Source organism: Dendrobates tinctorius, unplaced genomic scaffold (genome assembly GCF_039654945.1).
Source record: "Dendrobates tinctorius isolate UK_male_01 unplaced genomic scaffold, ASM3965494v1 ptg000134l, whole genome shotgun sequence".
Lineage (NCBI taxonomy): Eukaryota > Metazoa > Chordata > Amphibia > Anura > Dendrobatidae > Dendrobates > Dendrobates tinctorius.
The window spans coordinates 10,930,515-10,944,394 of NW_027361802.1; the positions used below are offsets into that span (position 1 = coordinate 10,930,515).

Sequence of the window (13,880 nt, forward strand, 5' to 3'; positions counted from 1 at the left end):
CCATGTTGACAATTCTAATTTGCCATAAGTAGATTAAATTCTTTGATATACAGTATGTGTATAATCTAATCTATTTATGGCAAATTGTCATTTTAATTGCCTCATAACATAACTAGTTTAATGTAGTAAAATAAAAAGCTAAGTTTGATTGACTTTCTAGTGGAGCTTTGTCCCTTTTGGCCTAGACAACATACCCTTCCCAGGTCATTCATCTCCATTTGTGTTTTTTTTACTATTAAATCATTGCATGAGTGCAACAGCTCAATAGCATACTTGTGCCATGCTTGTGGAGGAGATGAAGGGTAGCCCACTGAGATGTATGGGAGAGCATAAAGGGAGACGAGGAGGGAACTTCAGGCTCAGATTAATTACAGTCAGGAAGTGCTTTACTATGGGGCGTGTTGTAAACAGCCTTGTAGTAACAAGGGAGCGTGCCATTACACATTTTGTCTTTTTCTTGCTGGATCGGGCCCGCCGTCCTGAGTTTGACATATTTGTTCTAGACCATGGATGTCCATCTCAAATATACAGAGGGCCAAAATATAAGAACTTGGACAAAAACACCGGACAACCTTGATATTTATTTTTTAACCCCTTCCAAGGGTGGTTTGCATGTTAATGCCCGGGCCAATTTTTTACAATTCTGACCACTGGCCCTTTTTGAGGTAATAACTCTGGAACGCTTCCATGGATCCCACTGATTCTGACATTGTTTTCTCGTGACATATTGTACTTCATGTTAGTGGTAAAATTTCATTTATATAACTTGCTTTTATTTGTGAAAAAAAATGGAAATTTGGCGAAAATGTTGAAAATTTCGCAATTTTCCAACTTGGAATTTTTATGCTCTTAAATCACAGAGATATGGCACACAAAAAACTTAATAAGTAACATTTCCCACATGTTTACTTTACATCAGCACAATTTGGGAACCAAAATTTTTTTTTGTTAGGAAGTTATAAGGCTATGTTCACTCGTGGCGGTTTTTCGCATTTTCACGGCGGTTTTAACCGCGAAAAATAAGCATCCCATGCATTCCTATGGGATTCCGCAATGATGTGCTAATGCTGCGGTTTTTACCGCGGCGGAATCGCTTCGCGGTAAAAAAAAAAAACCGCAGCATGCTCATTAATTTAGTGGAATCGCGGCGATCCCGCACCCATAGGAATGCATTGTTCCGCTTATTTCCCGCATGTGGCTGTGCACACCATGCAAAAAGTAAGCAGAACAATTGCGGATGGTACCCACAGTTCGGAGGAGAGGAGACTGTCCTCTGGGCTTTTGGTACCATATCCCTGTAAAAAATAGAATTTAAAATAAAAAATTTTGTTATTCTCACCTTCCGATGTCCCGCACAGCCTTCCCGCCTCTTTCCACGCTCCCGTTCCCAGTAATCCTATGCGAGCGATGACGTCCGTTCTCGCAGGATCACGAAGTCTCGCGGTCCTTCGCGCGACGTCATCGCGAGACATCGCGATCCCGCGAGAACGGACGTCATCGCGGTAATTCTCGCAAAGGTTACTGGACCGGGAGCGTGGAGAGAGGCGGGAAGGCTGCGCAGGACGCCGGAAGCCAAGAATAACAATATATTTTTTTTTTTTTATTATTTTTTACATCCTATCTTTTACTATTGATGCCGCATAGACAGCCTCAATAGTAAAAAGTTGGTCACACTCGTCAAACACTATGTTTGACGAGTGTGACCAACCTGTCAATCAGTTCTCCAAGCGATGCTACAGATCGCTTGGAAAACGCTAGCAATTCTGCAAGCTAATAGCGCTTGCAAAATGCTAGTTTTTTCGCGGGAATTTAAAATGCAATTTTCCCGTGGAATGGAAATTTCCGCGAGAGTTCCGCTACGTGTGAACGTAGCCTAAGGGTTAAAAGTTGACCAGCGATTTCTCATTTTTACAACACCATTTTATTTTTACTGACCACATCACATTTGAAGTCACTTTGAGGGGTCTATATGACAGCAAATACCCAAAAGTGACACCATTCTAAAAACTGCACCCCTCAAGGTGCTCAAAACCACATTCAAGAAGTTTATTAACCCTTCAGGTGTGTCACAGGAATTTTTTGAATGTTTTTAAAAAAAATGAACATTTAACTTTTTTTCACAAAAAAATAACTTCAGGTTCAATTTTATTATTTTACCAAGGGTAACAGGAGAAATTGGACTGGAAAAGTTATTGTGCAATTTGTCCTGAGTATGCCGATACCTCATATGTGGGGGGGGACCACTGTTTGGGCGCATGACAGAGCTCGGAAGGGAAGGAGCGTCGTTTGACTTTTTCACTGCAAAATTGGCTGGAATTCAGTACGGATGCCATGTTAAGTTTGGAGAGCTCCTGATGTGCCTAAACAGTGGAAACCCCCCACAAGTGACCCCATTTTGGAAATTAGACCCCCCCCAAGGAACTTATCTAGAAATTTGGTGAGCACTTTGAACCTCCAAGGGCTTCACAGAAGTTTATAAAGTACAGCCGTACAATTACAAAATCATATTTTTTCCACAAAAATGATCTTTTCACCCCCAATTGTTATTTTCCCAAGAGTAACAGGACCCTAAAAGTTATTGTGCAATTTGTCCTGAGTACGCTGATACCCCATATGTGGGGGTAAACCACTATTTGGGCGCATGGCAGAGCTCGGAATGGAAGCAGCGCCATTTGACTTTTTTGGCTGCAATTGAGATCGGATGCCATGTCGCGTTTGGAAAGCCCCTGATGTGCCAAAACAGTGGAAACCCCCCAATTCTAACTCTAACCCTAGCCCTAATGGGAAAATGGAAATAAATACATTTTTTTTTATTTTATTATAAAGGGGGGTTTGATTTACTATTTATAGCGGGGGGGTTTTTTGTCAGCTGTTGCACGCTAAAAGACGTTTATGTATCACCACATTTTGAGAGCTATAATTTTTCCGTATTTTGACCCACCGAGTCCTGTGAGGTCTTATTTTTTGCTGGACGAGTTGACGTTTTTATTGGTACCATTTTCGGTCACTTGACATTTTTTGATTGCTTTTTATTCCGATTTTTCGGACGAAGAATGAACAGAAACCAGCGTTTCATGAATTTCTTTTGGGGGGTGCGTTTACACCGTTCTGCGTGCGGTAAAATTGATAAGGCGCTTTTATTCTTCGAGTCAGTGCGGTTACAGCGATACCTCTTTTATGTCTTTTTTTATGCTTTGGCGCTTTTATGCAATGAAAACAATTTTATATAAAAAATAATTATTTTTGCATCGCTTTATTCTGCGAGCTATAACTTTTTTATTTTTTCGCTGATGACGCTGTGTGGCGGCTCGTTTTTTGCGGGACAAGATGACGTTTTCAGCGGTACCATGGTTATTTATATCAGTCTTTTTGATCGCGCTTTATTGCGCTTTTTGTTCTGCGGCATGATAAAGCTTTATTTTTTGCTTCGTTTTTTATTTTTTAAGGGGTTCAATAAAGGGATTAACTAGTGGGACAGTTTTATAGGGCGGGTTGTTACGGACACGGCGATACCAAATGTGTTCTTTTATTTATTTTTTTTTTAATTTTCAAAAAATGAATTAGGGAATATTTTTTTTTTCTAATTTTATTTAGCTATTTTTTTTTCATAAATTATTTTTACACAGTCTTTTTTTTTTTTTTTTACTTTATTACAATGTCCCAGGGGGGACATCACTGTCATGTGACAGATCGCTGATCTGTCACATCACAGATCGCTGTGACAGATCAGCGATCTGTCACAGGCAGTGCTGCAGGCATGAGGAAGCCGCCTCCCTGCAGGCCCCTGAAGGTCCCCGCCGCCATTTTGGATTCGGGGACCTGCAGGGAAGGAGACCCCCGCAGCAGCGCTGCTGTGGGGGTCTCAGGGAAGCACGGAGGGGGCCCGCTCCCTGACAATGCTTTCCTAAACCCCAGTACACTGCGATCGTGTTTGATCGCAGTGTGCCAGGGGCTAACATGTCCGGGGCGGTCCGTGACCGCCCCTGACACACAGTGCCTGGTGTCAGCTGTGAAAATCAGCTGACACCTGGCCGCGATCAGCTGCGCTCCCAACGTGAGCGCATCTGATCGCGCTAGACTTACTATTCGTCCTTGGGACTTAGGTCCCAGGTCACATGGACGGAATAGTACGTCTAATGTAGGAAGGGGGTTAAAAAAGTCTACAATTGAGGAAGTTTTTCCTTATCAAATATAATAATGAACCTTTTCATATGGAAAAACTTAAAGGGGTTGTCCCGCGAACAAAGTACATTTTAATTGATATATCTTAGAATAAACTATTGTAATAACATAATATGTCATAATAGCAGCAAAAACATGTGGCTCAATAGCTTACCATATATACTCGTGTATAAGCTGAGTTTTTCGGCACATTTTTTTGTGATGAAAATGCCCCCCTCAGCTTATACACGAGTCAGTTGTCCCAGAAAGCCGGAGGGGGAGAGGTGGAGCAGGGGGTCACAGGAGGTAGGATCCGGCGGCTGTGGCTAAAGTCTGTGCCACTGCTAAAGAGAAGTGAATATTCATTTCTCTTATAGCAGTGACAGCTGCAGCCACTGACTTAAAGAAGATATCCTACTCACCCCTCCAGTGTGCCCTCGGAGTATTGTTTGTGCCGGCTTCTAGCAGCACTGCTTGTTCCTGTGCTGAGCGATCACATGGCACCGCTCATTAAGGTAATGAATATGCACACGTCTCCACTCCCATATGGGTGGAGGGAATATTGATTACCTTAATGAGCGGCGCCACGTGATCGCTCAGCACAGGAACAGGAAAAGCTGCTAGAAGCAGGCACCAACAGATACTGCGAGGGCACGCTGGAGGAGGGATGAGTAGGATGTTTTGCTTTTTTTCTTGTAATAGGAAGCACACATACAAGTACAGGAGAGGGGGAAGCCACACATACCAGGACAGCTACATGAGGGAGCCATGCATACCTGCACTGGATGGGGGAGCCACGTATACCAGGACAGCACGCGGGAGCCACGCATAGCAGGACAGGGAACAATGTATGCCCAGCTTACACTCGAGTCAGTAAGCTTACCCAGTTTTCCGTGGCAAAATTAGATGACTTGCCTTATACTCGGGCCGGCTTATACTCAAGTATATACGGTAATTTAAATATATAATAACAAACCTTGAATAATACAGGTAATAAACTATGGTGCCAACAAAAGTGCCCCCCAAACACAGTAAGATACCCCTACAGTGAATACTCTCCACATGCTAAGTATGATATCCCTACTGTATCCCCCTTCCCCCTCAGTCCCCACCTCAGCAAAGTATTGTAACCCCATCACAATATGATTCCTCAGCTGTAATCCCCACATAGCCCTCCACACATTATAATTGACCCCACATAGTGATCCATACAGTATAATGAACCCCAAATAGTTCCCCATACAGTATAATGGGGTCACACAGCAACCCTTACAGTATAATGGCTTCATAGTCCTCTATACAGTATAAAGCCTCCATATAGTATAATAGGTCCTGTATTGCCTTTCATACAGTATAATGCCCCCACCTAGTGCTCCAAAAAGTATGATTCCCCCACCTAATGCTCGAAAAAGTATGATGTCCCCACATAGTCCTCCATACAGTATAATGCCTCCGAATAGTGTTCTGTACAGTAAAATGGCCCAACACAGTGCTCCTTACAGTATAGTGACCCCACATATTGCTCCTTACAGTATAGTGGTACTACATAGTGCTCCATACAGTATAATGTGCACAGATAGTGCTATATACAGTATAATGGCACCATATAGTGCTCCATACAGTAAAATGGCCCAACATGGTGCTCCTTACACTATAGTGGCACCACATATTGCTCCTTACAGTATAGTGGCACCACATAGTGCTCCATACAATATAATGGCACTATATAGTTCTCCATACAGTATAATGGCACCACATAGTGCTTCATACAGAATAATGTGCCCCACATTTAAACAGATACCTCTCCCTGTTCCCTTGCTGCTCTGGTTTTGGCAGCGAGCACTCTGAAGCACAGCACTGTTCTGGTGCGTTGTAGTGACGTCATCGCCCCCCACTGCGCTGAGATGTCAGATGCAGTGTCGGCATCACGGGCCAAATATACTCACTCTGCAAGCCAGGTTTGGTCCACGGGACAGAGTTTGACATGTGTGCACTAGACATAAAGGAATAAATGTCATCAGTACAGGCCTAGGTGTAAAAGATCTTTGTACGATTCCGCTATATATTTGTACATTCTAATAAGTTCACCCCTAAACCTTCATTTTTCCAAACTGAATATCTCCAAGTTTGATAACCTGTCTTGGTACTACAGTTCACCCATTCCCTTAATAACCTTCATTTTTTTTCCCTACACCCATCTAGTTCAGCTATGTCCTTCTTTTACACTGGAACCAAAAATTGTACACAGTATTTTAAGTGCTGCAACACTAGTGACTTGTATAGAGGTAAAACTTATTTGCTAATATTATTATACCTACTACATATTTGGGCTAGGATCTTGGAGATGGGAGTACCCCTTTAAGCCAAATCATACCAAGCTCTTTCACTCGCTATATCTTATTCTTTAAATACAGTTGCTTTTTCCTTCCCTGCAATACAACCAGCAGCTCAGTTTTTTTTGTCTGGAAAGGACCTAATTAGTTGCATACTTTTTATCGTTATATATTAGTGATGAGCGAACGTGCTAGGATAACGTGTTATCCGAGTATTTTGGGCGTGCTCGGATAATTTATTCCAGTCCCTACAGCTGCATGTTTTGTGTCTTTTAGGCAGCTGCAACACGTGGCGATTCCCTAGCGTACAGGCTGTCCCCCATGTGTTTCAGCTGCCTAAAGACGCAAAACATGCAGCTGTAGGGACTGGAATAAATTATCCGAGCACGCCCAAAATACTCGGATAACACGTTATCCGTGCACGTTCGCTCATCACTAATATAGAACAATAAAAAGTATGCAACTAATTAGGTCCTTCCCAGACAGAGACATGCAGCCACAGGGACTCGAACAAATTATCTGAGCACGCCAATATACTCGGATAACACGCTCGATCATCACTCCCTCATCACTAATATTTATTTTAGTGTTTATCTTTTTTAGCATTCTAAACTGTACATGTTAAAATATTGTCTTATGCCACCATACCTTTATACTAATATATATTTTTTAGGCATGTTGCAAAAAGTATCGCTTCAAATATATTGAATGCACAAGACAGAGTTAAAGATGTGATCTTTTCTTTGTACTGTATGACGTTCATCTGGGTTTTAATTTTTTTTTCTATTAGCATCAGTTTACTGCCGTAGATGAAAAGAAGCGGAATATGTTGGAACATTGTAAGGGTCTTCTGAAAAAGGCAAGACAAATATGCAACCTTGGACAAGATGATGACTTCCCTGAAGATTTTCATACTGTAAGTACCCATTCTCCACAAGATAGTGAATATGTTTTCTGGCTTTATGTATGAAAATTTCTGTTGCACTTTGCTCTTCAAATCATCTGTTTGTAAGCTCTCTGCTTGCTTTCAGTAAATGGAAATGTGTGTTTGAAACCTGAGTGTTAAATCCTGTCCTAAAGATGATGCTGCATACATAAGTCGTGGATTAGTAAGAAATTAGACATTTCTGCTCGTATCATGATCTTGGTCGTCGCAATATTGCAATAAAATGAAATGGGTGATCAAAACATCATATCTAACCCAAAATGGCATTGCTAAAAACATCAGTTTGTCACGCAAAAGTAAACCCTCACCCAGACCCAGTTCCCAAAAAATGGAGACACAATGATTCTCAGAAGATGGCGCCTTTTTCTTCTTCTTTACAACTTTTTTTTTTTTTTCACCATTTAACTAGAAAAAATATATATACATCTTTGGTATCTACGAACTCCTAGTGATCTGGGGAATCATAATGGTAGGTCAGTTTTAGCATTTAGTGAACATGGTAAAGAAAAAAAAATTGTTGTGGAATTGAACTTTTTTTTTTTTTTTTTTTTTTTTGCAATTTCCCTGCACTTAGAATTTTTTTCCCTTTTTTCAGTACCCTATATGATAAAATCAATGGTGTCTTGCAAAAGTACAACTCATCCTGCAAAAAAAAGCCCTCACATGGCCATATTGACAGAAAAATAAAGAAAAATAAGAAAGTTATGGCTCTGGAAAGAAGGGGAGCAAAAAATGAAAATGGAAAATTTTAAGGTGGTGAAGGAGTTAATCATTTAATCCTCTGCTCTTTCTGGGATTTTGTGTGGAGTGGGCGGTCCGATCAGTGACTGACAGCTACCTCTTATACAATGAAAGCTGTCAGTCACTGATAGGACCACCCACTGGACCCAAAAGAGCAGAAGATTAAATGATTAAAACGCAGGTTATGCTGAATCTTTTCTCACAAAATTACTGTATATATGAATCTGCTCAGCTCCCCTGCTCTATAACATGATGCCAGCAGAATAGACTGCATTTTCATGGTGACAGGTTCTCTTTAATGAATAATGTATGGAAAAAATACTCACAAGCAATTAAAGCAGCTGGTGGATCATACACACCTGTCAACAAGGGTACAACAATAGTGACTAGACAATAAATGAATATTAAAGCAGCACACTAAAATGCTGTTCAAGCAACACACCAATATTGTATGCAGACATAAAGAAAAAAAAAGAGTAGTAATGAGAATGTAGGGCAAATAAAACTACAATGGCCATAAGAGTACTACAGTGTTGTTGCCGATAAGAGCTATGATAAAATAGAACAGAGGCAGTACTAGGCTGAAAATGATCAACATACAGTACAGACCAAAAGTTTGGACACACCTCATTCAAAGAGTTTTCTTTATTTTCATGACTATGAAAATTGTAGATTCACTCTGAAGGCATCAGAACTATGAATTAACACATGTGGAATTATATAATTAACAAAAAAGTGTGAAACAACTGAAAATATGTCTTATATTTTAGGTTCTTCAAAGTAGCCACCTTTTGCTTTGATTACTGCTTTGCACTCTCTTGGCATTCTTTTGATGAGCTTCAAGAGGTAGTCACCGGAAATGGTCTTCCAACAGTCTTGAAGGAGTTCCCAGAGATGCTTAGCACTTGTTGGCCCTTTTGCCTTCACTCTGCGGTCCAGCTCACCCCAAACCATCTCAATTGGGTTCAGGTCTGGTGACTGGAGGCCAGGTCATCTGGCGTAGCACCCCATCACTTTCCTTCTTGGTCAAATAGCCCTTACACAGCCTGGAGGTGCGTTTTGGGTCATTGTCCTGTTGAAAAATAAATGATGGTCCAACTAAACGCAAACCGGATGGAATAGCATGCTGCTGCAAGATGCTGTGGTAGCAATGCTGGTTCAGTATGCTTTCATTTTTGAATAAATCCCCAACAGTGTCACCAGCAAAGCACCCCACACCATCACACCTTCTCCTCCATGCTTCATGGTGGGAACCAGGCATGTAGAGTCCATCCGTTCACCTTTTCTGCGTCGCACAAAGACTTGGTGGTTGGAACCAAAGTTCTCAAATTTGGACTCATCAGACCAAAGCACAGATTTCCACTGGTCTAATGTCCATTCCTTGTTTTCTTTAGCCCAAACAAGTCTCTTCTGCTTGTTGCCTGTCCTTAGCAGTGGTTTCCTAGCAGCTATTTTCCCATGAAGGCCTGCTGCACAAAGTTTCCTCTTAACAGTTGTTGTAGAGATGTGTCTGCTGCTAGAACTTTGTGTGGCATTGACCTGGTCTCTAATCTGAGCTGCTGTTAACCTGCGATTTCTGATGCTGGTGACTCGGATGAACTTATCCTCCGCAGCAGAGGTGACTCTTGGTCATCCTTTCCTGGGGAGGTCCTCATGTGAGCCAGTTTCTTTGTAGCACTTGATGGTTTTTGCCACTGCACTTGGGGACACTCAAAGTTTTCCCAATTTTTCGGACTGACTGACCTTCATTTTTTAAAGTAATGATGACCACTCGTTTTTCTTTACTTAGCTGCTTTTTTCTTGCCATAATACAAATTCTAACAGTCTATTCAGTAGGACTATCAGCTGTGTATCCACCAGACTTCTGCACAACACAACTGATGGTCCCAACCCCATTTATAAGGCAAGAAATCCCACTTATTAAACCTGACAGGGCACACCTGTGAAGTGAAAACCATTTCCGGTGACAACCTCTTGTAGCTCATCAAGAGAATTCCAAGAGTGTGCAAAGCAGTAATCAAAGCAAAAGGTGGCTACTTTGAAGAACCTAGAATATAAGGCATGCAGTATTTTCAGTTGTTTCACACCTTTTTGTTAATTATATAATTCCACATGTGTTCATAGTTTTGATGCCTTCAGAGTGAATCTACAATTTTCATAGTCATGAAAATAAAGAAAACTCTTTGAATGAGGTGTGTCCAAACTTTTGGTCTGTACTGTAAATAACAAACTACTTCAATGCAGAACAGCAAGCAGAAGTCTGGGGCACAGAAGTCCAGCAATTAAGATATAAATATATGGATATAATATATTAGTAAATATATGGCATGGATGCAAAAAATGCTGCTGAGGTATAATGAGCCACCTCTCAATCTGAAGAAAATGTCAAGAGGATAAAAGCAGAAGCAGCGAATAAAAAATGATACCTTTAGTAATATAGAAATGTACAATATATGCATAATTATATCAAGGAGCAGGCAATGTAAACCCGACTCACCGCTGTCTGATCAGTGTCCAAAGGAATCAACGAGGGACATGTATAAGATCGTAATGCCATGAGGAGGTAAAAATTGATGCTTGAAAATGTTGCCACTTTGAAAATTTTGCTTTGGAGACTTTGCTGATGCAGTGTAACTGTCTGGTGCCTTGTAAATGGGTTCAGTTTCACTATGGTGGGTAATCCATGAAATGGAACTATCTTCCATAACTTCACCTTTGTGTACCTAAATGTCTAAACTACAAAAGTCATATGTAATAAGTACACTAGTAAACAGTATTCTATACTTATGCCTTATCCAAGTATATGATACCTGATTAAGCATTGGCAGACTTGACTATGAACCAGTATTAGGATAAGAAATAAGGATATTTATTATTTCATGTATTCATATTACCTGGTGTCTTACATTGAGGGTTCATAATCTCACCTTTATGTAGCTGTTCCTCACTCAGTTTTAAGCCACCTATACAACTTTTTCTGTTTGTTAACCCCTTCACGATATCCGCCGTACATGTGTGGGTCAAGTTGGAAGTGGTGTATTATAGTCAGGATTTGTTACAGCCAGGACCTGCCTCTAACAATCGTGGGTGTCACGAAGCTCCTCAGGCGATTGTTATTCTGTTGTGTCCCACTGTCAGAATGTGGGAGTGTCACTCCATCCGACCATCAGTACGCCCATGATGTGATCATGAGCCGCCGATGGTTTGCTATGACAGCATGTTTGTCATTACAGAGCACCCTAGAAACCCAGCCTGTGGCCGAGCTCGTGATTTTCACTATATGCAGCAATACTGCTGTATATAGCACAGTGATCAGAAAATAGCAGCGTTAAGTCTCTTAAGTCTCTTAAGGGGACTAATGAGAACAGTAAAAAGTGTAAAAGAAGAAAAAAAAAAAAAAAAAAGTTTTACAAAATATTGGCTGAAAAAAAACAAACAAAAACATACTTTCAAATCACCTCTTTTTCCACCCCCAAAAAATAGATAATAAAAATAAATGCATATACAGTATGTCCGATCTATTCTCTTATTTCTAAACACTGTTTCTCTAGTCACCTTCCACGACAGCCACCTTGGAGGTTGTCTCCCCGCCCTAATAGGGGACAGGAACACAAAGAAGTTAAATAACCCTCTCCTTCCTGCTACCTCAGTGTTTTTCCTGTCCCCTATCGGGGCATGAAGAGGTCACAAGGGGCTGCCGTGGCCAGCGAGTGGAGCCCCTATCTACTCACCGAGCTGGGCAGCCGAGGTCGGGGGGTTCGCCTCTCCTCCTCCATGGGCTGCTCCCGTCTCCACCGCGGTGTGACTCGGGACTTCTGCTGCCCCTCCCGCGCCCTCCGGGATAAAGCGGGGCGGTATGGTGCCTGCCGGGGGCCTGCATAGCTCCCCGGCTTCCTCCTTCCTCCCAGCGCTGCATTGGAGCCGCGCGCACCTCAGAGGGGGCGGGCAATCGACCGGAAGTAGCGGTGACACGCACTTCCGGTTTGCAGCCTCCGGCGTCTTGTAAGGGGGAAACGCGCGCCGGCACCTGGGGGACCCGGGAAATGAATCCAATGGAGGCGGGGGTCGAGCGGTATCCTCCCCAGGGACGAGGGAGGAGCACCCAGCAAAAGAACGCAGCATCATCCTTAACACTAGGACTACTAGACTCGTGACCCCGCCTAGAACTACTGAAAGGAGTCATTTTGACTCCTTGCTTGTTTTCGTTTATTTTTAGAGTTTCATTTGTGGTTATTTATTAATAATTATATTTTTTGTAATGTATTATTATTGTGAGATCCAACAGTAATGCTTTTGATTGTTTTTTTTCTGCTTTTCTTATTTTTCTACAGAAAATAACAATAATTATAATAGACGTTTTTCAAACATTTTTTTTTATTCAACAACAACTGAAGAACAAAAAGCAGAGAAAATGTAGGTGGAGGAGCATAAAAATGAAAATATGGCGCAGAATTCACCTTCTAAACATTTGGTGTTTCGCATTTTAGGCATTGCCTTTGATTTATGGCAGTACATTGCCCACACAAAGACTTACCACAAGTCTTACAATTGCCGACAGATCTATTTTTCTTGCACTTTTCTTTGATCTGGCAAAATTTTGTTTGAACCATCACTTCTGAGCATGTAGAAACTTGGGACGTGGAACCCTTTTCCCTATCTGTGACATAAGGACCACTCAACTCTCTCACAAGCGTTGGCAAAAATGCCTTGCGTGACATTTTTTGGTGGGTAATCTCCTTGAATATTATCCATGCATTTATACCCGCAAAGTCTAAGGCATTTTCAAATGCATGAACAGGCCATCTCCTTGTGCATGTTCGTGTGGTATATTTTCGTGCCATCTGATCCACTACATCTACTCCATATTTTGTTTCATTGTAAAACTTTACCGTTTCTGGAGTTTTTTTAGCGGAATCAGACGCAACAACAACATCTGGATGGACGGAACTCAAAATGACAACATTTTTGTTGGGCTTTCCTTGATATACTGTAAGTGTAAAATTGTCTTCATTTCTAAACACTTTAGTGTTGTACAATTCCTCTTTCATGGATTTTATTTCTTTAGGCACTTCTCGCCTTATCTTGTTCAGTGTTCCCACGATGGTTGTTCCTTTGCTTTTTAGCTGTTTAGCTAATTTTACTGAAGTAAAATAATTATCGGTTGTAACATTGCGACCTTTTTTCAAAAACGGGTCCAATAACTTCATTACCACATGGTCAGCTAAACGGACCTCAGCACGGCGTGTGTCATATTTTGCCTAGATAAGGGAAGCCATTTGCCAGATATTTGCTCTCCTTATCAACAGCTAGCCAATATTTGTGGCCATATTTATCTGGTTTGGAAGGCATGTACTGCGTGAATGGACACCTAGTTTTGCTTGGGAAAAGTTGCTCATCCACCGTTATGTATGGGCCAGGTTTGTAACACGCAATACAATTTTCAATAAACCTGTCCCACACAGTAGAAAATAGAGCAAACTTGTCCGTTTGCAGTCTCTCCGATCGAGTAGATTTCTCATCAAATCTGATAAGATAAGAGTCTAGAGTAAACAAGCTATTTTGTTCAGTATTACACAGTAATACAAGCAGGTAAAACACAAGGAAAATGTGAAAAGTTGACATGTAAATTGAACTACATCTATATGAACATCAGGGTAAATAAGACAGAGTGAAAAAATTATGCACAAAACTTTATAGCA

The 13,880-nt window shown here is 41.3% G+C and overlaps 1 protein-coding gene across 4 annotated transcripts in view; it reads left to right on the forward strand.

The window, feature by feature from the left end:
• SMC5 (structural maintenance of chromosomes 5) overlaps positions 1-13,880 on the forward strand; it is a 344,009-nt gene that overhangs the window by 229,502 nt on the left and 100,627 nt on the right. For all 4 annotated transcript variants that reach the window (XM_073543725.1, XM_073543726.1, XM_073543723.1 and 1 more), the window contains one exon: positions 7,285-7,410. In XM_073543725.1, the coding sequence (XP_073399826.1) occupies positions 7,285-7,410 (126 nt within the window). The remainder of the gene's footprint in view (positions 1-7,284; positions 7,411-13,880) is intronic.